Source organism: Oppia nitens, unplaced genomic scaffold (assembly GCF_028296485.1).
Source record: "Oppia nitens isolate AA-2021 unplaced genomic scaffold, nextdenovo-longstitch-racon4-pilon3 scaffold1_pilon_pilon_pilon, whole genome shotgun sequence".
Lineage (NCBI taxonomy): Eukaryota > Metazoa > Arthropoda > Arachnida > Sarcoptiformes > Oppiidae > Oppia > Oppia nitens.
The window spans coordinates 9,785,430-9,809,320 of NW_026533199.1; the positions used below are offsets into that span (position 1 = coordinate 9,785,430).

The window sequence follows — 23,891 nt, forward strand, 5'->3', positions numbered from 1 at the left end:
ATCAAACCGTCACCTCTAATGAAACAGTTTTAGCTTATGAATGGTGCGGTCCTATGATGTTAATTGTCGAGTGTTTTGTTAATTTTAACAATTTTAGGTATATTTGGTATATTATTAATATATTATGTTATATAAATAAATTAGTAAAACAATATAATGTAATATATTAGTATAATTTAATATATTAGTATAATTTTATAGATAGTATGCATTCATATATTTGCTAGATTTACATATAATAGAAACATTTATTGTTTTTATTAGGGTTGAATAGAGATGGGCAAATAGAAAGTTTCTAATAAATTTCCCTGAGAAAGTTTCTAGAAAGTTTCTCAGGAATAAATTTCTATAGAAATTTAACTTTTTTGTTATACTATGGGATCCCCATATCTATAGATATTGTAAAACTATAAATATATTAATGAGACGATACTACTATACATATAATATTATACTATATAATGTAGATTACTGTATAATACTATATTATACAAATGGGATACCTATATAATTAATTATAATTATTTAATAATAATCAGTTTTGTAAAATTTTATTCACCATTTTATTATATCATAGTTTAATATAATTAAATAAATAATTTTTTTACTTTAATTAATAATTAAAATACTGATACTAATATTTAAATATTACTTATAAAAACAATGTTAAAGATAACAAATATCGAGAAAACAAAATTAACCATGGGGATCCCATAAATAGAAATTTTTTTTAGAAACTTTCTAGAAATTTCTCTATTATTTTATAAATTTCTCTTTTTTGTCAACACTAGGGTTGAAATATTACCAGCAATGATCATAGAGTCTATGATAGAAAAATACCTACAAGAAGGTGTAGGTGCAATGCCACACATTGGACTAATGGCACTGAGAGGTCTACAATATGATCGATATATTGCTGATATACCTGATATGAAACGGGCAGATCTGCCACGTTTATCGCGTACTATTGGCATAATACAGGAGTCCAGGATTATGGCTGCCACTCAAATAGGTCCCCCTCTCTACTATGATTATTAATGTTATAATGTTTTACTAAATTTTTAATTTTTAATCATAATATAACTGTAGTTAAACAACCGATATTTCATCATTTCAAATGTTTCAATATTGAGATATACTATGCAATCATGTTGTCGGTGACGGCTATATCGCTAGTTACTACTGCTCTGAACAATAAATCATTTAAGAATTTTATGGCCATATTCTGGTCATATTTATCAGTAATACTGTCCGACTATTACATGTTTCACAAATCAAATTATGGTATCAATAGATTATTGTCCAGTCTATGGCTCATTACTTGCACCGTATTGTTGGCCGCATTTTCCGGACAAATGTGGACACAGATAATGAAACCAAAAAATATCACATTTATTGATTCGTGGTATGACTTATACAAATCAGATCTTATGATAGATACTCTCGAAGCGGATGATATGAGAAATTTTGTAAACAATTATAAAGACAATCTAATGGCCATTAAATTTAATGAAAAATTTGTGGATCTTATAAGTGATGCCGATTTTATGAGTGGCGCTAAAAGTTATGATATAGATATGAATTATAATATGACAGCCAATGGACGGGTAGCTATAGTTGGAGATCTAATATTTTTAAATATAATAAAAAAGAATTTAATCGATAACTATAGCTTAGAGGAGGACAGGGACTTTCATATATCCCTAGAAGGCAATACTCCTCAACCATACTTTAATATATATAATTCGGCAATTGTTGACAACTATACGGTTTACTATTGGAACTTAGCGTATGTATCATTTAAACTAATCTTTAATAATTTTAATAAAATATTTTGTATTTATGTTAATTGTAATCAATAATTTTTAAAAAATCAATATCAATAACATTATTTAAACTTATGATAATTTTTATCTAAATATATTTAATGTTAATTTAATTTTTTGATGAAATCTCAGTATTTCAGTCGTATTGGAGAGCGGTTTATATAATGAGTATATTAGACGAACATTAAACCCGAGAAAATTTGGTCCAAATTTATATGAAATCATATTAAATAATAATAAATATGAATTCAAAATTATTGACCTAGCTCAATTGATTGGTTTATTTTATTTGTTTCTATTTGTCAAAATGTTATCAATACTAATAATTTTGTGTGAAAATGTAACTTATTTTATATTTTTGAAAAATAATTAATTGATAAATACTGTTTTTAATATTTACAAATAGATAAATTTATTATAAAATAAATAATTTATTTGTTATTAATATAAATAGAAAATAAATAGAATTAATGTTTAATTATAGAATAAATAATTAATTATATTGTGCAATTTTTATGTATGGTAAAATATATTTTCTAAACTTAATGATATAATATAAAAATAATTTTCAATCAAATATATAAACTTTTAGTTAAACAGATTTTGTTTACTATAATAACTATCTATTTTTTATCAATAAAATTATATTTTTCCAATATTATTTTGATTGTAAAACTAAGTATAGTAATCAAAAAATCGATTCACTATTCAAAAATTGATGTAAACTTAAATGTAAACTAAATAATTAAATGTTTATAACAATAAACTATATTAATTATTTAATATACAGTATTTTGCTATTATATTGCATTTATCTGTTTTTAGTAAGTAGTATTTAAATTTATTATTGTGAATAATTGATAAAAAATAGTTTAATAATTTTTCTATTGCACATTAATAAATTCTATACTATTAAATATAGTCTGCACTTTATTGTTTTGAAAAATGCAAAATATTATAAACAATCGCTTTAATTGTTATAACTTTACCGATACTCCAAACGGTAGAGTTATCACATTTGATAAAAGTGGTCAAACATCCGATTTGGTGATTGTCATAGAGCCCAGTGCTTATCCGCCGTATATATTTTACACTGAATGGACAGTTAGAAATTCAATCGATACGAATGCATCGATACTACACTTTCAATGGTGCGGACCATTGATGACTATATTTAAAGTATTTGCCAAAAGAATTAACGCAAAGTAAATAATAGGTTAATTAATATACAGTATATTAATAATAATATTTTTTATATTATATAATAATATAATAGATTGATATTTCTCAAACAAATATATGACCTTGGAACAGTATTGCATAATTTTTTTGGCGACCAAGCTCATTTAATGTCAATGCCGATTACTGCCCCCCAATGGGATCTCATTAATCTCAGAGTCAGAGGCGGTGCACGTATTGCCAGATATTTTGATTATAAAGACGAGGCAAGAATTTTAGCCAAAACTAAAAAAGGTTTGCTATTTATTTTTGAAAATATTATTTTACTTTAAATTTATTAAATTTTTTTTTAAATAATAATAACTATTAATTAAATTGTAAAATTTAAGGTGAATGGGAACTATTCAATCAATTTTTTTGTCTTGACATTGAAGTATATTTAGCGACATTTGTATCACTTTTAATCATATGTGCTATAAATTGTTTGTTTAAACAAAAAACATTTTCATTATTCACAAATATTATGTGGAAATATTCATCGGTATTGTTATCGCAATGCAATTCATTTAATAAAACGAAAGGAAACGAAAGATTATTGACAGCCATTTGGTTGATCTCATGTTTTGTCTTAATGACCGCCTTTTCGGGTCAATTGTGGAATCTATTGGTGCGATCGCAGCCAATCTATCAGATCGAGTCGTGGAGTGACTTGTATTCGCAATCCAAGTGGAAGGACCTAAAAATACAGACTTATATCAATTTGGATATGTATTTGTTTGCCAACAATCCAGACAATGGCAACAATCCAATGGCACAGGACTTCAAACGCCGATTTGTTAAACTACTCAATCCTTTGGACTATATTTTTGGCAAAAAAATTTTTGACAAAGATATCGATTATAATGGAGTAATGAATGGTTGGTTAGTACAGGTGCACAACAGAGACTTTTTACAAGCAATCAAAGATAATATCATTGAAATGGGTTATAGAGAAGATGTTGACTTTCATATCTCTGAATACGGATCGGCCTCTCAACCGGTGTTCATAGCATCCAATCCTAATATAATGAATGACACATTGGCCAAGAAGTTTGACATAACGTTTGGATAATTTATTTGAAAACTATTTATAATTATTGATAATTTAATAATAAATATTAATTTTTCTTTTGTATATTTGTAGGATAAGCCATATCATACAAAGCGGTATATTTATGAATGATATTTATAAGACATTGCATCCGTTGAACGTAAGGACCAGATCGGAGCAAAAAGTGTCGATAAAAGAGAAAAAGTATAGTTTCAGTCAAATATCATTAATCCAATTAAAAGGTAATTTCATACTATTTCTCATTGGAAACGGTGTCTGTATTGCAATCTATGTGTTAGAGATTATATTGAAGAAACTGTTTAATAATCCATTGAACAATAGACTAATGAAACCGATTCATAATATTAGAAGATATTCATAGCATTACACGCTATTGTTTTCAACAATAAAATATTTGCACTAAAAGTCAAGTATAAAACCAGTAGTAAATGTATTGTCTAGCATTGCCAGACAAAATCATTAATAATTTTTAATTTTTGTTGTCATTGTTTTTATTTATTTATTTTTTGTTAAATGACAAATACATACAGTAGTGAATTTAGATATTTAATAAGTTTAGGAATTAGAGATTTAATTAACATATTATTATTTAAGTACAAGGTTTCGAAATATTTATAGTCAAATATTGTATTAAAATAAAGTTATAAAAACATTTAATTCAATTGAAATGTTTTAATCTTTGCATAATAGTGTAGAATATTTTATATTGTCATTAAAGTATAATAGTAATTGAATAATATTATTATTAAACATTTTATATTGTTATTACAGTATAATAGTAACTGTATATTATAATTATAAATAAATATTTTATATTGTATTAGAATATAATAGTACGGTAACTGTACAATATTATAATATTATATTTTATATTTAGAATAATACTGTAATTAGATTTTTTTTAAATTTTACGGTAAATACCAAATTTCTTCTAAGTAATAAATGTTACATAAATTATAAGTATTATATAATAATAATATTTTCAATCAATATTAAGTTTGAAAACTATTTACAAATTAATAATGTTGTGTAAATTAAAATATATATTGAAAATGTAATGAATGTACAGTAAATGTCAAAATATATTTATAAACATATTATTTTTATGAAAATTAAATACTATAATAAAGAATAAATAGATTTATTAAATGATTAAATTGATATAATTATTTTTATATTTACTGTAATAGTGAATAATAATGAAATAAAGTATGTTATAATGAAAATACAGTAATATTTATCTTTTGTTTTCAAAGTATAAATATTATTATTTTGATAATAAGCTAATACTACGGGTAATATAATTTAAATTATTGAATTACTGTATTACTAAAAACAAAATAGAGAGCTATAACTATATTAATTAATGTTTTGTTAAATGATTTTTAAATCTATGATTGACTATATAAATATTATGACTACAATTAATTATTTTTTCAAAAAAATGAAAATTTTATACAAAATATTTTATGAATAATGTATTGCATTCATAAACAATTGTCAATACAATCATAACTACTCGGAGTCAGAGTCGGAATCAATACATATTTCGTCAATAATTTTTGGTCGCTTTGGATCAAACTGTCGACCGGCCGTCGTCGCTGTCCTCTTCTCTGGTGTCGACAATTTCATTGGTATTTGCGGCGGTGGCGGGACATTGGACAGCCCAAGTTGTGGACCTTTGAGGTGAATAGCATTGAGATGTCGTTCAATATGATAAGTGTCAATTTCTTTGTGACATTCGGGACATTTAGCTATAAAAGGGATACCAAAAAATAAATTATTAAAAAAATTATAAGAAAAAATTGCTGATTATATATATCTGTTATAATGACACACTTTTTCCATCCTCTGAACACTTTTGGGTCATAACCGCTGCCTTTTGCTGTAACTGTTCAGTGCTTTGCATCATCTGATCGACCACTTCGGCGGTGTTCTCAATCTGTTCCGATTGAAGTTTACTCCCAAACGTATTAATCAATTCCATCAGTTGTTGTCGAAATGCTTCAATATTTTGTTCGTTTATATTCATATGATTTGTCGTCATCTGTCTGATGCCGTCCTGATTGATGTCCTGTTGTTGTTGAAGTACATAATCGCTGGCCAATGATTTGCGTTTCTAATTATAAAAAAGTTTAAAAATTAATTTCAAAAAATTTGAGTTAAATAACTATAAAACAAATGCTTACATTGTTTTTGGCTGTTCCCTGAAAATAGTAGTTTTGTTTCTTTAGTTTAGCAATCTCTGCTATATAGTTGTTCATCTTAACCATTTCATCTAAGTTACCACTTCTCAATAGATCCAGATCTTTGGTTAACTGTCCATTAGTATCGCGCAATTTGTTTACTTCAGATTCATATAATTTATTTCGTTTCTCCAGATCCTGACAATGACTGCTAAGCTTTTTATCTTTTTCAGCCAACTTCAGGATCGTCTCTCTGTGCAGTTTTATCTCTTCATCGACCCGTTTCTTAATATTGGCTTCAGTGGGCGTATTATTGGCGAAATTGTTATTATTGCCAAAATCCTTCAGTCGTTTCTCCAGTTCTTCAATTCTAAGCTTACATTTGGCATTTGCGGTCTGAAAATCAATTAACATCTTTTCCTTTTGATAATAAATTTTCTTCAATTGGTTGTGTTTGCTATGCGTTGAAGTATTCATATCTATTAGTCGTTTCAGCTCTTCTTTCAAGTTATTGATGGTCTCTTTGCCATTAAATAGCTCTTTGTCTTTGACTCTCAATTGGTCGCGAAGATTGTTAATCTCTTCTTTCAAGTCTTCCTTCATGAGGTGTCCATCATTTATCAGTTTCTGGTTTTCCATCTCTAGTCGTATGAGTTTGTTTGGATAAACCCCGGAATGTGGTCGACGTGAATGTCCGACTTGTGGTGAACTGTGTGTTTGGTTCTCCACTGATGAGAGATTATTGTTGTTATAGTCGGAGCTATTAGTTGGCGACTGATTGGGTCTAATATTTCTCGCAACTCTCGAGTCATTTGGTGATGGAATTGGCGGTTGAATCGGTGGTCGGCTTTCCATAATTGAAATCAAAATAGCTATGAGCTGTAAATTAATAAATAATGACAATAATTAAATATTGTTTTACAAAACTTTTTTTTTATATTAATCAATAATTTATTGTTTTTTTTATTGTAGATATATGGTACAAGCTAACAGCTAATTAAAACAATGTATTAAAAAAATTTACATGTAAAAAGTGATACTATATATAATTAACAACAAAAATATATAATTAAGTGTCTGAATAAATATAATGTTTAAATACAATGTATTGTAATCAATAAATATGATCTGATAATTACAAATTCAATATTTCATTTAATCCAACCCATGAAATATTATGCCATATTCACAATTATGACATAATTATTGTTAGTATATAAAATTAACATGGTAATATATAAAATATATGAATTTATTAGATATCATATTTGACCAAAAAATTCACTTACCGTAATACTACATGTAATATAAGATACATTAAAAGATAATAATTTCTATTATAAAATTTAGTTATTTTTCACTATAGAAAATTTTCTAAAAAAACTTAATGATAGATTTATGATAGAAAATAATAAAATATTAAACTTTCAACTATATCTCAAATTACATTATTAAGTTGTGAAATATACACTTAGGGATAGACAATGATTTAGTAAACATAATATTGTAATTTAAACTCGTTTTATAAAAATTAATTAAATTAAATATAAAAGTAAAACACAATCTCATAAAAATAACAACTTCTAAATAAATAAATAACACTTAAAATAAATAATATTTTAATCTATTATTTATATAAATAAATACAAAACTGAAATCTATGTTAAAGTATGTTTAAAATTATTTACATTAAAATGTTTTATAAGATCCCATATTTTTTTAAATACGTTATTATTTACGATACTTTAAAAAACGTCTTAAAATATATATTAGTTCCTCTTTGGACGGGTCTATCCATGTTTATGGATATAGTGGACAGGGAGGTTGACTATAGTAATCTATGTTATTAATAGTTAGAGTTCGAGCAAAGTTCCCAAATAAAATCCCTCCAATTTTTCCGGAAAATAATTTAGTTTCCTTCCCTTAATCATTATAAGGGAAAATAAATTTTATATAATTACAATATATTGTACCAAAACTGTTAGCACATTAGGATCATATATAGACTATTGGTATCAATCACTTGTTATAAGATTATTATTATTTATCAGAAATTTATTTCTTAAAACATTTATTTTTAAACAAATTATAGACTAAAATAATTAAAGTTTATGTTTACCTAACAATAGACTCCGGGCTATAGTAATATAAATACTATATACTGATCCGCTGCAATAATCATGAGAATAAAATAGCAAGTTTTTAATTTGATTTTACAAAAAAGTTAATTTTTATTAATTAATAATATAATCGCCATTTAAATCTATGACATCTCTCCATTTGTTCGGCAACTCATAAATTCCTTTGGAATACCATTCCTCTGGTTGTGAATCGAAAAACTCTTGAACTGCCATTTTGACCTCTTCTCGATTTTTGAATTTTTTTCCATCAAGAAAGTGTCGCATTGATCGGAACAAATAATAATCTGAAGGAGCAATATCTGGTGAATATGGTGGGTGATCCACAACATCCCACCCAAACTCCTTCAATAGATCTTTGGTCTTCTTTGCAGTATGTGATGGGGCGTTATCCTGTTGAAACTTAACGCCCCAATATCTTATCAATGAACCACGCTTTTCGAAAAGCTTATCACGAAGTCTTGTTAATTGTTGACAATAGACTTCAGCTGTAATAGTGGCTCCGACTTCCAACAGTTCCCAGTGGATTATTCCCGTCTTATCCCACCAAACAGACAACATTACTTTCTGTTGACGAAAATCTGGTCGTGGTGTCCCAACAGGTAGTTGTTCCGGACTTCTCCATTCACTCCTTTTATCAGCGTTGACATAGTATATCAACTTTTCATCACCGGTTATCATATGTCTTATAAAACCGTCAGAATTCTCTCGAGAAAGCAATTGTTGGCATACTTCTACACGTTTTGCCATTTGCTGAGGAGTGAGATCGTGTGGTACCAAAACAGATGACACATATCTCTTGCCAATGGCTTTCAAATGTCTTTGAATGGTAGTAGCATCAACTTCAAGTATATCACCGAGCTCTTTAGTTGAAAATTTTGGATTCATTTCAATCAGATCCGTCAATACTTCGTTGTCAATCTTCGATGGTTGTCCTGGTCTTTCTTTGTCTTCTACATTAACCCCTTCTTCTTTCCATCTCTTCCACCAACGATAACATGTGCTCTCACCAACGGCTTTCGGGTAGACCTCATTGATATTTGCTGCGGCTATTGATGGTGGAGTTCCGCGACGATATTCATATTCCATGGCATATCTCACCCGAACGTCATGTGAGTTTAGGCCTTCTAACGGTTCCATCACAAGAGATATCACAAATATTTAATAACACAATTGAAGACTAGTAATGACTGTTATATTTTGTCAACAAACAAAATTTGTAAATATTACAATGGGTCGCACAAATATAAAGTTACTTTTCAATACAGTATAATTCTCACTTTTATTGCAGCAGAACAGTATTATTTAAAAATAGATTACAATTTACAGTATTTATTATAATTTATATAAAATAATTTATAAATTTTTGAGATTATTTTACAAACAAAAAAGACTTAACTTTATTATATTAACCAAAATGAGTTAAGCCCTTTGATTAGAATATAGGATTAATTTGTTATGTATAAAAACGGTACCACTTCAATATTTATCAAGGTTATTTTATTAATTATCATACAGTATTATAAATTGAATATAATATTATGAAACATTATATACAATTCACATAATAATAAATAACTAAAAAAAAGTTTTCAAAAGTAAAAATAATCAATGTCAATAATGTCTATAATTAATATGCGATAATAGACATCAAAATATAACTCTATATGATATAGGCTTCAAATGTTATAATAAATAATAATATATTATTTTTTATTTGAAAACTATTATAAGTTTAATCTTTATCTATTTTTACAGTAAATTATAGTTTATAAAGCGTTATAATTTTTTTTTAAAAAAATACAAAAATATGGTTCACAAAAATAACAGTAAATATTAAAAATCTTAGGAAAAAAACAAATTTGAAAAACAAGTTTTCCTAATAAACACAAGTAAAATATTTTGGGACATAATTTAAAATAGGACCAAATGTTTCGGCTGTAAAACCTTAAACTTTTTGGACTTTTTATATGATTATAAGGGGAGTTGAATGCAAACAATTGCATCAATGTTTAATATTTTGAGACATTTTTTTGTGGATAATTTGATAAATAAATAATTTAATAATTATATTATTGAAAAAAATTGTAAATCATTTGTTAAATAAATAAATTTATAAAATAATGAATAAAATTATAAATTATTTTGATTTTTGATTAAATAAACAAAAAACTTACCCAAAAATGCAGACAAATATAATAATTTCAAATGACTTTAAATCCAAAATTGAAATCACATTCAAATTGCAAATTGTTTTATTATTTTGTCAATAAAACTGATAAATAGTTTATAATAAACTAATAGTAGTTGTGATGAAACACAATATTAATTATAATATTAAATGTCAAACAATTTGATAATATTTATTAAATTGAAAACTAAATACTGTTTTGAATGCAAACTGAGAGCCAAACGGCCAAACATTGAATGAATAGACTATCACTACATATGCACTGATTATACCATACAATGTGTTGACCAATGATATGCATTGCATTGTATTGAAAATGATTGCATAGACTATAAATGCAATACATGTTTGTTTGTCAATACATTTAATACAATATTTAAATAGTGACTGATTTTTATTGTTATAATAGACTGACATTAAGTACGTCACACTTATAGTCAATAATGTCCGAAATATTTAAACATTATGTAAAACTTATATTATATTGATTTTATTGATTGTATTGATTGTATTGATTGTATTGATTGTATTGATTGTATTGATTGTATTGATTGTATTGATTGTATTGATTGTATTGATTGTATTGATTGTATTGATTGTATTGATTGTATTGATTGTATTGATTTTATTGATTGTATTGATTGTACTTGGTTAAATTAGTTGTTTATTGTTATATAAATTATATATATATATATATATACAGTGTGTTAATAATTATAATTATCTACTATAATCCACTAATAATTATCCACTTATATAATGAGTAATCAGTGATTACAGAATATTTATCAATGCGTTGAGCGCCGAAAACCACTGCAATATAATACTATTTATGTTATGTTAGGTAATAGCAGATATCAAAAAATTATAATTCTGGCTCTCGATGGGGAAAATTTTATACTGTAATATACTATGCTTTAGGAGAGAAATTTGGATTTTTCGCACTAATGATATATATACTACAGCAGTATATTATGTATTAAATTTAGGGTGATTTTAAAAAAATTTTCTTTGTTAGTATTTTTTGATATATATATATATATATATGTATTGTATTATAAATCTATTGTATGTATATATTTTTTTATTAACAATATATATATATATATATGTATATGACAATAGTATTATTGTATATATTATTTCTATTGTATAATTTATTCATACTGACAATATTATTAGATTTTAATCAATTATATTTTTTCTTGATAATTTATACATTAAATACTAACTGTTTGTATACAAAATTTAAAAAATTAGTAATTGTCGGGTTATGTATCAGATGCTTGTTTTTCAAGCAGTGATTTTGCAATATTTATAATTGAAAAACAAACTATAAATTAAATGACTTATAATATTGACAGACATTGTATTGTTGGAGTATTTCACGAAAAGTTATCATTTTTGTTATTTTTCTAAACATTTAAAGTCTTTAGTTTAAAAAATAATTTTTTATAAAAATAATGACAACTCTTATAAAAATTGTTTGTCTCACTGTATTCGCAACAATACTATGTTTGCAAACTATGGTCCAGTTTGGCGATTGTAAGAATAGTACCAATATTTTAGAAAAATATATATAAATTTATATAATAAAAATGCAACAATTTTTGTTATTTTATCTAATTTTTTCTAATGATTTATATTTATATTAAAAATTATTAATAAACATTTATTATTATTAATATTATTATTAAAAGCTCGTAATTTAGGCAAACCATGTCTACCAAACAACACAACCTGTATTAAAGCTGAGGACTGTTGTGGCGATAAGGCCTGTGGTCGACAACACGATGGTGTCAAGCGATGTATGGAATGGGTTTGATTTGAATAGATAGGAGACTATCCTAATTGACTACAATTTCCAGTACTTTATTTATTTAACTATTAATTAAATTTACCAAATGTTATGTAATTTACTATAATATTAATTACAAATTGTTATTTTCTTTTTTATGTTTTTCTACTGTTATATGATGTTTGAAAGAGTATATATTTTTGTAATTTAGTAGATTTTAACGGAAGAGTGAGTACTAACAATAACAAAAATATTTTTAAAAAAATGCAATCCTTTATTTATTTATTTTTAGTAGTTTTAATGTAATTACAAAAAAATAATATTTAAATTCAAGGTTATAATACTTTATATGTTTATTAAATATAAAAATTTAAATGCATTTATAGAATTTTATTTGTATAAATTTATATTTAAATATTATAAATTATAATATTATATAATAGTAGTAATAATATTAAGCAAACCTCTTTTGAAAACATAATATTATGGATTGATTTTATTATTTTTATTATATATCTATTTTTTAGAAAATAAAACATTTGTATAGTTTGAATGTATAGGCATTTTACTAGCATTTATATGATACTAATTATCAATTATATTAAATTTATGCATCATGATTATTTTATTGGTTTTTATTTATCAAAATATATCAACAAAATGTAGTTTTTATTTTCGTTGTGATTATAATTTTTTTTAATTAAAAATATGCATCAATTGAAGTATAAGTTATACGGTATAACATTAAATCAATGAAATGATAATCTTATTTTTATATTTATCATTCATTATTTTACTGTACTGTACTATAATGTATTAAATTTACATGCTGCAATCTATTATGATAAACTGTATTATTTTATTATATAAATTTTATGATAAAAATGATTATTAAAATTTATATAATTAATTTAAAAATAAAATACAGTTATATATATAAACAAAATTTGTAAATAAATTATGAATATTTGATATTATTTTGTATAGTTTAATATAATAAAGTATTTTTTAAATAAGAATTATTTATATATACAGTATATATAAATTTATATATATATATTGTGAAATGTTATGTAAATTAAATTTTATTTATCACTAAATAACTGCCAATAAAAATGTTTATGTAATTTTTATTGAGAGCATTATGATAATAAAATGTAATAATGAACCCAAAAAAATCAAATAATTAAAAATGAATGTTAATAATTTTCAATATACAATGTATTGTATTGTATAATCATACATTGTAACCAATAGTATCTTATTATTATCCAATTGTTGAAAATAATAATATGTGCACAAAATACAGTACATATTTTTATATTAAGAATTCAATCTTAAAACAAATCAATTTTTTTAATAAAAATAATTTGATTTTTAAATGAAATGTTTAAGTGTAAAAATATTTTAAAATCATAATAATACATAATTTTTTAAAAGTTCTGTAATGTTATCAAATATTGTTAATTTTAATTGATTATATTAAGATATCTTTTAAAAAATAAAACATTTTTAAAAATCATTTTTATTATTTAGCACTAGATATAATGCTGTTAAATAAACCCAATTATATATATTTTTGAATAATTGTTTTAAGCAATCTACTTGTTAACTTTTATTGAACCTTGAAACTTTATATATTTGAGGCCCATTTAGTTAATGGTATTTACTAGCATATAAAGTACAGTACAATATATGAATAAATATTGACATATATAAAGTATAAAGGTTATAAGTATTATAATATAGTTAGTGTTGGGAATTTTACGCAATCCAATTTTCGATTGCCGCAATTGCGGAAAATTGCGTGAAATTGCGTGAAATTGCGCGCATGAGGGAATGTATAAAAATTTAATAAAATTTGCACATATAATCAATGAATTAATATTTATTATATCATATAAAATTAAGACTCATTTTCTGATTCAGATGAATCTTCTAAATTATTATTAATACATTTAAAATGTGTACGTATTGAAACTAATTTGGCAACTCTTTCATTTGTCAATTTGTTACGTTTTTTAGTATGAATGTCTCCAAAACTTGAAAACACTCTCTCAACCGCAGCAGATGATGGAGGGATTGACAATAATCTAATTGCAATATTAGATAAATCCTTATATTTCTTATATTCCTTGAATTCAGTCCACCATTGAATCACATTTTTAATATTTATCCACAATGAATCAATTGCAAAAAACCCTAAAAATATTCAGTAGTATAGTGGTTAGATCCCCAAAAATAAAAATATTACCATTTTTTGATTTATAATCGTTGTATGCAATTTTGATATCTGTAAGTTTATCTGAAAAACCAATAGAATCAATATAATCGTAGAGATATTTATTTGCCGAAAATCTCTCTTCATCGGTCAAATCCAATCCTTTATATCTTGGATCAAGAATATTTGTTAAATAATTAGCATCAGAAACTGCCATTTGTTTGCGATTAGTGAAATGATTTAAAATCTAAAATAAAAAAAGATTATTAAAACATAATTTTTGGGATATTAATCACTATACTACTGAAGATAACCTGAGATTTCATATTGCAATCAATTGATGAGTTTAAAATAGATGTATATATGTTGTTAAAAACAATAATAGTATCGGAAAGTGTTGCTTTATCTGATTCAATGATTGCTATTGCATCTGCAACTGGATTCAAAACATTAATTGTTGTCATCAGATCCGTCCAAAACCTGTCATTTGTATCCAAGAGATACTTTTTGATGTCAGCATTTATTTTAATTGAGGAATCGATTGCCATTTTTTGTAGCACTTCTTTTCCATTAAAAACTCGTTTCATTTGTTTAATATTTGAATACCATCTAAAGATTAAAATAGGATATTAACCACTATATTACTGAAGAATAATTTTTACCGTGTGTTGCTCCCTAATACTAGTGAATTGATTTTATTCTCTTTTGCTAATCTACGAAATAACGCCAATTTTAAATGAGAATCTTTTATTTCTACAGTTATTGAACGAGTTATCTTAAGTATCTCATTAAAATATGTCACACTTGTGCAGATATCTTGACTTAAAAGATTTAGTATATGAGCAACACAACCAAATGTCAACAAATGTGGATATTTTTCTTTAAGACGTTGTGACATATTTGACATATTTCGTGCATTATCAGCAATTATTGCTGAACACTTGTTAACACCTAAAAAAATATTCAGTAGTATAATGGTTAGTACCCCAAAAATATATATATATTAAATATTATTACCTAATTCGTTAATAACTTCTTCAGTAATATTAGCCAATTCTTCTCCTGAATGTCTTCGAGTTTCCATATCAATGCTTTTATAAAAAATAGGTTTTGGCAAACAAACACAAATATTAACTATTGAATCATTTCTGATATTTGACCAGCCATCGATGATTATAACAAACGAATTAGTATTTGTAATTAATGAATTGTTGTGAGAGTTAACCTAAAAATAAATTTGTTAATGGGATATTAACCACTATACTACTGCAGACCATTGAATATGTTGTGTCTAACAATTCTTTAGACAATTCTTTTCTTAATGGTATTTTAAATGATGGCCTCAATTTTTTAATGAATTGGATGAACTCTTGGTTCTCTACTAGACTAAAAGCACTTCCAGACGAGTACACAAACTTTGCGCATAAAAGCTTGAGGTCATCATTATCTTTTTTAGTTATTGAGTCCACAAACGATGGAACATCCTTTCGTGATTGAGATGACTCCGATGATTCAGTTGAATCGTCAGTTACTGTAATAAATGGGATATTAACCACTATACTACTGAAGATATAATTACCTTTACGTTTGAGATTTTTAGTCTTAATCTCTACTTTAAGGGTTGATAACACGTCTTGTGGTGGACATCCTTTACATGCATTTAGTAAATGTTCTCTCATTCGTGTAGCATTTTTGACTAAATAATTGCCACAATAATTACAATTATACTTTGTGTCAACTAAATTAAAATAATTATAAACCACTGATTTATTTTTATCCATTTTTAAACTACATAATAACATGTGTTTTATTTTTTAAACAATTTATTATTGTTAAAATAGATGGCGCTACTATACGATTGCGATTTTCGCAATCGGCATCTTCGCAATTGCGGCAATTTCACGCAATTTCATAGCAATGCAATTGCGCATTTTGCAATTGGTCCATCACTAAATATAGTCATTACAGTATAGTATACAACAATATTTGGGTATATTATGAGTTTATCAGTCAGTCAGGTCATCAACATTGAATTGTCCTTGAATTTGTATATTTTAAAATTTTTGTTGCTTTTACTACGATTATACTGTACTAGTATTTTTACAGTGAAAACTTCATTTATATAAACTGGTATATTATAATAATGTTAGGGTTATATATTTAATAATAAAATGAGTTCAATAAATTGTTGCAAATGCTGCAAATTATTATAGCTTTTATCTGAAACTTTTAAAACATGATAAAATTAATGTTAAATAAAAGTGCTGCTAAACTAAATTATTAAAAATTTTAGTTTTTAAAATAAAAAATTTATCAGTGAGAAATTTTAAATAAATAGTAAATATTTTCATATTCAATAATGTGTGATAATATTAATAATATAAACTATGCAATAGTTTGGCGTGATTTGACCGCATCGGTTAATCAATGGCGCGGATCTTCAAAAGTGATATTAAGGCACATAAGCGGTAGTTTTGATTTTGGATCAATCACTGGACTGATGGGAGCATCGGGTTCGGGAAAGACAACACTCATTAAATGTTTGAATTCAAGCAATAAATATGTAATCAGTGATGAATATCGACTATACAGTAGTGAAAGTCAACCAATAGTTAAGAGATGCATAACTCAAGATGATAGCGATCGGCTTATTGATGTATTAACAGTCGGAGAAGCGCTCAGTTATTCATCAAAAGTTAACAATAGTTACCATAAAAGTGTCAAACATGACAAAAATATTACAAAACTGATGGCACAACTTTTAATTAATAATATTAAAGATACGGCTATCGGGAAATGTAGTGGAGGTCAACGAAAACGTATAGCCATTGCATTACAATTGACATCACTTGAAAAACCAAACCTACTCTTCATGGATGAGCCCACAACTGGTCTCGACTCTACTGCAGCTCTTGAGGTAATGACTTGATCATAGATTTTACAATAATAATAGTATTTTTCTAATTTTTAATCATTTTTTAGTTATTGAAATGTTTGAAAAGTTTTGTCAAAACACATAACATTGCAGTCATTATAAGTATTCATCAGCCAAACAATGATTTGATTCAAATGTTTGACAATATCTATGTGTTGGCCAAAGGAGGTGACAATATATATGAGGGAAGTCCTCAACAAATGAAGCATTTTATGACAGATTGTGGAATATATTTGAATGAAAATGAAGTTCCCATTGAAATGATGCTTAAAATCTCATCGCAAGGCATTCATTCACCAAATGCTATGAAGTTATCGGAAAAAATAAGACAAATAAATGCTAACAAATGTGACAATTATTTGCAACACATGAAACAAACACTAACTGGTATTCAATTGACACAAAAATCATTTAGTTTTCAGGACTTTTGGTATATATTTCATCGATCATTAAAAATTATGTTTTGGAAACAACGGATAAAACTTATGAGACAATTGTTGATATTTTTTATGTTTAATATGTTGTTTGCACTGGCATTCAATCGACGTATTGCTGAAGTGATCGGTTGTCTTGAGTCTATCGGCAATCAGACATGTCTTGACTGGGAAACCGATAAAAAAGTTTTGACCCAAAGTGTCGACTATTTGCACCCGTCGTTTGTCAGCTCATTTGTCATACATTTAGCAATAATGACTAACAGTTTTGCTGCCGATTTTGCCGTATTTAACACTGAATATAAAAATAGTATGTATAAATATATGAGTTAAAATTAATTTTTAAAATAAAAAATGTTTTTTTACTAATTATTTACTATCGATTTTTATAGGTATGTATAGCAGTGGAGTATTTTTCTGGTCAAAATTAATTACCGATAGTTTGCTAACTATACTATTTGCTATAATTGAAACATGTGTGACTTGTTTGGCCTACTATCCTATGCTCGAGTGGTACCGGTGCGCCTGGTTTCTATGTATAATCACCATAACATTATTATGCAATCAGATAGTCGGTGCCAGTTTGGGTATTGTATTTAGTCATAACAAAAATCTATCATTTACAACATCATTGATAACAATGAGTACTCTACTATATTATGACTATTATACCGTTTCCTATCACGATATGAATGCCATGAGTCGTCTAATTAGCAAATGTTCATACCTGACCTATACGTATATAATGTCGCTAATTGTGTTGTACGGCTGGAATCGTTGTGAGTCCGAGTCGACTACATATGTACTTCTGGAATATGGTGTTCACAATAACGGAATATTCTATACATATCTACAATATTTTTTCGAATATTATGCACTTCTAATTGTTATAATTTATATTTTATTTGAATTAAAAGTAACAAATTATCTTGGTAAATTTACCAATTGCTTACTAAATAAGCTAGCCAAAAGAAAACGTGATAATTTTCATAATTATCAAGTTTACCATGATAATAATTATCAATTAACTAAAACATGTAATATTGTTAATGGTAATAATAATAATGTTGATCATAGCTTAGTAATAGCATGGATTGATTTATCACTAAACATACAGTTAAGCCGGTTTGTCAAAGTTTACAAATCAATTACTATTTTGAATAAAATTAGCGGTAGTATTGAACGACAATCGTTGATGGCATTGATGGGACCGTCTGGTGCCGGGAAGACAACACTAATGAAGTGTTTAAATGCCAAATATTTGGATCAATTAAATGAAAACAGTACCATATATTCGCGTTTTGCTTCAAATAGCAAAATATGTTTTATTAAACAAAATATTTATGAACACCTGTTAAGCGGACTAACCGTCAAACAGACACTACTGTATGCATCAAAACTAAAAAATTCACAAATTGTTGGACAATTAGATCATCAAAAAATAGTATCGGAATTAATGTCAGAAATGCTTATCAGTGATATCGCTGACAACTGTGTCGACAATTGTAGTGGTGGTGAACGCAAACGTATAGTAATAGCCAGTGAATTGATTTCATGTAAAAAACCTAATCTAATGTTTATTGATGAACCAACCTCTGGATTGGACAGCAATTCAGCTCTAAAAGTGATACAATGTCTCAAATTGTTAGTCCGTTGTCATCATATGACTATTATAGCGAGCATTCATCAGCCAAACAACGAGTTGTTCAATATATTTGACAAAATCTATGTATTGGCCAAAGGAGGACAAGCTATATATGAGGGAAGTCCTCAACAATTGAAACAAACGCTAATTGAGACAAATATTAATTGCGATGACAATGAAGTGCCGATTGAATTATTGTTGAGAATCGCATCGGACGACACCGACAATCAATCAATGGATAAGTTATTTTTAAAACAAAAATTACAACGAAAATCATTAACCGATCGGATTGTTGCCGAAAATATGAAACCGTTTCAAACAAATCAATTGAAATCAAAACGTTTTTATATTAAAGACTTTTTGATTTTATTGAAGCGCACAATGTTTTACACATATATAGCCAATTGGCAGACATTCCTGATTGAAGCCATATTTTATCAGATATTTGCTGTTAGCTTAATATGTCTGTTCAATTGGCAGATGATTGAACCGGACGGTTGTCTCGAAATGGACATCACTATGAGTAACGGCTGCAACAAAACGCTCAGTGAAATCAGGGACGAGACACTTATCACTAGTAATGTCAAATACAATAATATGGTTAGCTATTCATTCACATTGATTATATTAGTGGCCACTTCGGCATCGTTTTGTGCCGATATCACTGTTTTCAATAGTGAACATTATAATGGTATAAATATTTGATAAAACATTTATCAATAATTTAATATATATGATATTATATATAATTATTTATTTTAAAAAACTTTTTGTTAGGTTGGTATAGTTCTGCTGCCTATTTTTGGTCTAAATCTATATGCGATACTTTACCTATAATGGTATATCTGTTACCGTTTTGCTGGCTCATCAATCTCTACGGTACAGTTTCAATGTTTGCCGTCTATTATATGACAAGCTTATTGTCGGCATTGTCTGCCCAGAGTTGGGCCCAAATATCGGCAATTATTTTTCGCAAAGACATTAAAGTTTCGCTAACTTTTGCCATAACTGTGTTTTTCATGTCGTGTGTACTTTGCAACACAATAGTGCCGCTCCAGGATCTACACTATTCATTACAATGGTTGTCTAATTTGACTTATTTGAAGTACGCCTACGAGTCGGTAATACTGGCCGTCTACGGATTCGGCCGGTGTTCAGACAATGAAATCAATACTGTCTTATTTTCAATGGATATCAGTGACAGTGACTTTTGGCCCAATATTTTTCATTTAATACTTTTAGCCGTTTTATATAAATTGTTAACTTTAATGATATTTATTATTAAATTCAATCGTGTATTCAAAAATAGTGCCAAACTTTCTGATAATAACGAAAAAATAGATCTTAAAAATGTTAAAAATGTTTATGTAATTTGAATATATAGTTATAAATTATTGTAATTATTTTTAGTCATCATATCATATCATATTCATAATAAGTTAATAAATAATATTATTTCATTTTATTAAATATTAATTATAACGTATTTATTAATACTACAAATAGATAAAAACTTTTAATAATTAAAATAATAATAATTTAGTATAAAAAAAACTTTAATTTTAATTAATTGACTAGATTAATTTTTTAAAAAATATTAGGAACGCTTCACGATTTTGCGTGTCATCCTTGCTTCGGGGCCATGCTAATCTTCTCTGTATCGTTCCAATTTTAGTATATGTCCCATCGACGCGGGACAGTTAGTTTTATACATAACTGTCCTCATATAGCATTTATATTAGCAATAATTAATTTATTACAGTTTTTATTTTGTTTTAAGTTTGTAGTTAAGTATATTTATAAATGAGAATTTTCTTATGGATTGAACTACTTATGTATTTTGATAATAAATTATTATTATTATTATAAATATCGTTAAATAAGTTATGATAATACAGTCGAAAACTTTAGATAAGCAATCTTAAGTAAATATAAAGTAAATGTTTGATAATAAAGTATATCAAATATTATTATACATTTTAATATACAAGTATATACTGATAGTTTATTTATATTTGAAAAATGATAAAATATTTGAAATATTGTCAAATCATATAATGATATTTTTTTAAAAAAACTAAACTTATATTAACATAACATACAGTACTTATTATTAATTCAATAAATATTTTCATAATATATGTGTGAATACAATAATACTGTAGTAAACAATACTTTAGTTTGTTTTTCAAAAACAGAAAAACTGTAATATTATTGTAAAAACAAATAATAATATAAATGTGACAATAAATTTGACCATGATCAATGATCATATTTAATATTATATCATATTTGGATAAATTAATTATAAGGTAAACATATGACCAAATTGGTGACCAAAATATGACGGTCAATGGCTATAATTACCGATCGCAACAAGTATTCATGACTGACGCTCACCCGAACCTTATAGCGGCCATAGAGGACAACAAAGTTATAGTGGTTTACGAGAGGACCGCAACACTGGCCATCTATGATCTGACAGTATTGGCCGAAGTCAACAAACCCGTGATGACTGTACCGCTGCACGACTGCGGTGTCAAACAAGTAGTGCATTCATCCGTTGGCAACTATTTGGTAACGTTGGCCACTAATGACCGCAATAGAGATCACCCGAAAGTCAAACGAAAGGGACATAGGAATGGCATCTCCTGTCGTGTGTATTGTAACTATTGGATTGACGGTCAGTCGGCCAAAATAAGACCAAACAATCAATTGACTGACTATATGGTTAACAATAAGCGCGACGAGTCAACCACCTCTCGGGAACCGCTAACTCCCGAAGTGATTGACATCAAACATCATAACATTCAAAGCTATGGCCAACACGTGAGTTGTAGTCACCGTAACGGCAATCTGTGTGTCGGTTGTGGTTATCATCTCTTGATATACAACTATCAGTGTTTCGAGATATCATCTAATGTTCAGAAAAGTGATTTCGTTTTGCTTTTGGATATCAACAGCGAGTGGTTCACCACAAGTGTATCACTGGTTGATCCATATCTGGTAGTTATGTCAGCAAAACATTTGACTCTATTGCGAGTTAACTATGAATTTGATCATAAATTTGACGACAATTGTGGTGAAGATAAGGAACAGTTAACTGAAGATAATGCGAAAAGTTGTATTGAATGGGATTTTATTGACAACTCGAGTACACGACGACTACCCTCTCTGTTTGCCATCAAAGGAGAAGCAGTTGATGAGCACCGGACTCATTGTCGTCAAGTGTTCGGACCGGTCGACCAAAAGCTTTGCTGCAAATTCAAACTGACTGTCAATCACCTTAACATTTTGTCCAAAGTATGTCGAGCCGACATTGATGTCCTACTTTGTCAATACTTTGGCACAGATGAACAACTCATAGACGCAGTGGTCTTGTCGTATGACAAACAAAATAATATTCAATACTCCGATCCACTAAAAGTTGGTAACAAATGTCTACCAAATGTTTCTGAAATCACTAACCAAATCGCTAATTATAATAATGTTTTAGTTGTGATAACTGTTTCTGGTATCGAGTCTTACAAAATTAACTCAAGAGGTCTTAAACTACATAATAAACTGAAACTCGACGACAATTGCTTGAAAAGCTATTCAATCAGTAAAACTGATGACACGATTAATGTGTTGACCGAAAAAGGTGTTCACACGTATGCCATGAATGTCTGTCCCAATGATTATCCAAATTTTTCGCGTATTTACCCGAATTGTCGACCAATTTTCCAGATAGACTTTCGTACGTTTTTTAACATTGATTTTATTGACGAAACCAAAAGTTATGCCGTTTTGGTGAGCGAACAACAAAATAATTTGCGGACTATTTATGCGCTGAAGAAGCCAACCATTGATGAGATCTGTAGTGATTTAAACGGTTTAATCGATGAAAATGTCGGAAAAACTAGTCATCATTTGACTTTAGTTTGTAAACTGAATCTAATGTTTTATTTGAATTCAATAAACAGTTATAGTATCAATCAAATAGACGGTTATAATGATAAAGATTATCATAAATGTTATATAAATTTATGCAATTTATTAGTTGAGTTTGACCGCCGAAATCTGCAACAGGTGGCCATTAGATTAATATTATCGGCAAAACTTGTTTTTTCACAACTTATTAATCTTAGCGCAGATTATCAACTGATCAAAGAATTTATTGACCGAAATCTAAGTCAAGAATTTTGTGCCAATTTTGATGACATCTCCGACTGTGATCTATCTTTG

At 27.0% G+C, this 23,891-nt stretch overlaps 2 protein-coding genes and 1 non-coding gene across 3 annotated transcripts; all 3 read right to left on the reverse strand.

Annotated features, from left to right (window-relative positions):
* Nucleotides 1-5,538: 5,538 nt before the first annotated feature.
* On the reverse strand, nucleotides 5,539-10,928 carry LOC128951875 (protein hook homolog). The gene is made up of 4 exons (XM_054297164.1): nucleotides 10,618-10,928; nucleotides 6,306-7,181; nucleotides 5,956-6,235; nucleotides 5,539-5,870 (listed from the first exon to the last, which is right to left on the reverse strand). Exons 2-4 carry the CDS (start codon nucleotides 7,155-7,157, stop codon nucleotides 5,632-5,634), a joined length of 1,371 nt encoding a protein of 456 aa, XP_054153139.1. The 5' UTR covers nucleotides 7,158-7,181; nucleotides 10,618-10,928; the 3' UTR covers nucleotides 5,539-5,631.
* Nucleotides 8,537-9,580, reverse strand: LOC128951272 (histone-lysine N-methyltransferase SETMAR-like). Its single transcript, XM_054296522.1, has one exon. The coding sequence runs from the start codon at nucleotides 9,578-9,580 to the stop codon at nucleotides 8,537-8,539; it is 1,044 nt and encodes a 347-aa protein (XP_054152497.1).
* Nucleotides 10,929-21,256: 10,328 nt separating the features above from the next.
* On the reverse strand, nucleotides 21,257-21,362 carry LOC128953070 (U6 spliceosomal RNA). The gene has a single exon (XR_008484462.1). It is a non-coding gene; the product is annotated as a U6 spliceosomal RNA (small nuclear RNA).
* Between the last annotated feature and the right edge of the window lie 2,529 nt (nucleotides 21,363-23,891).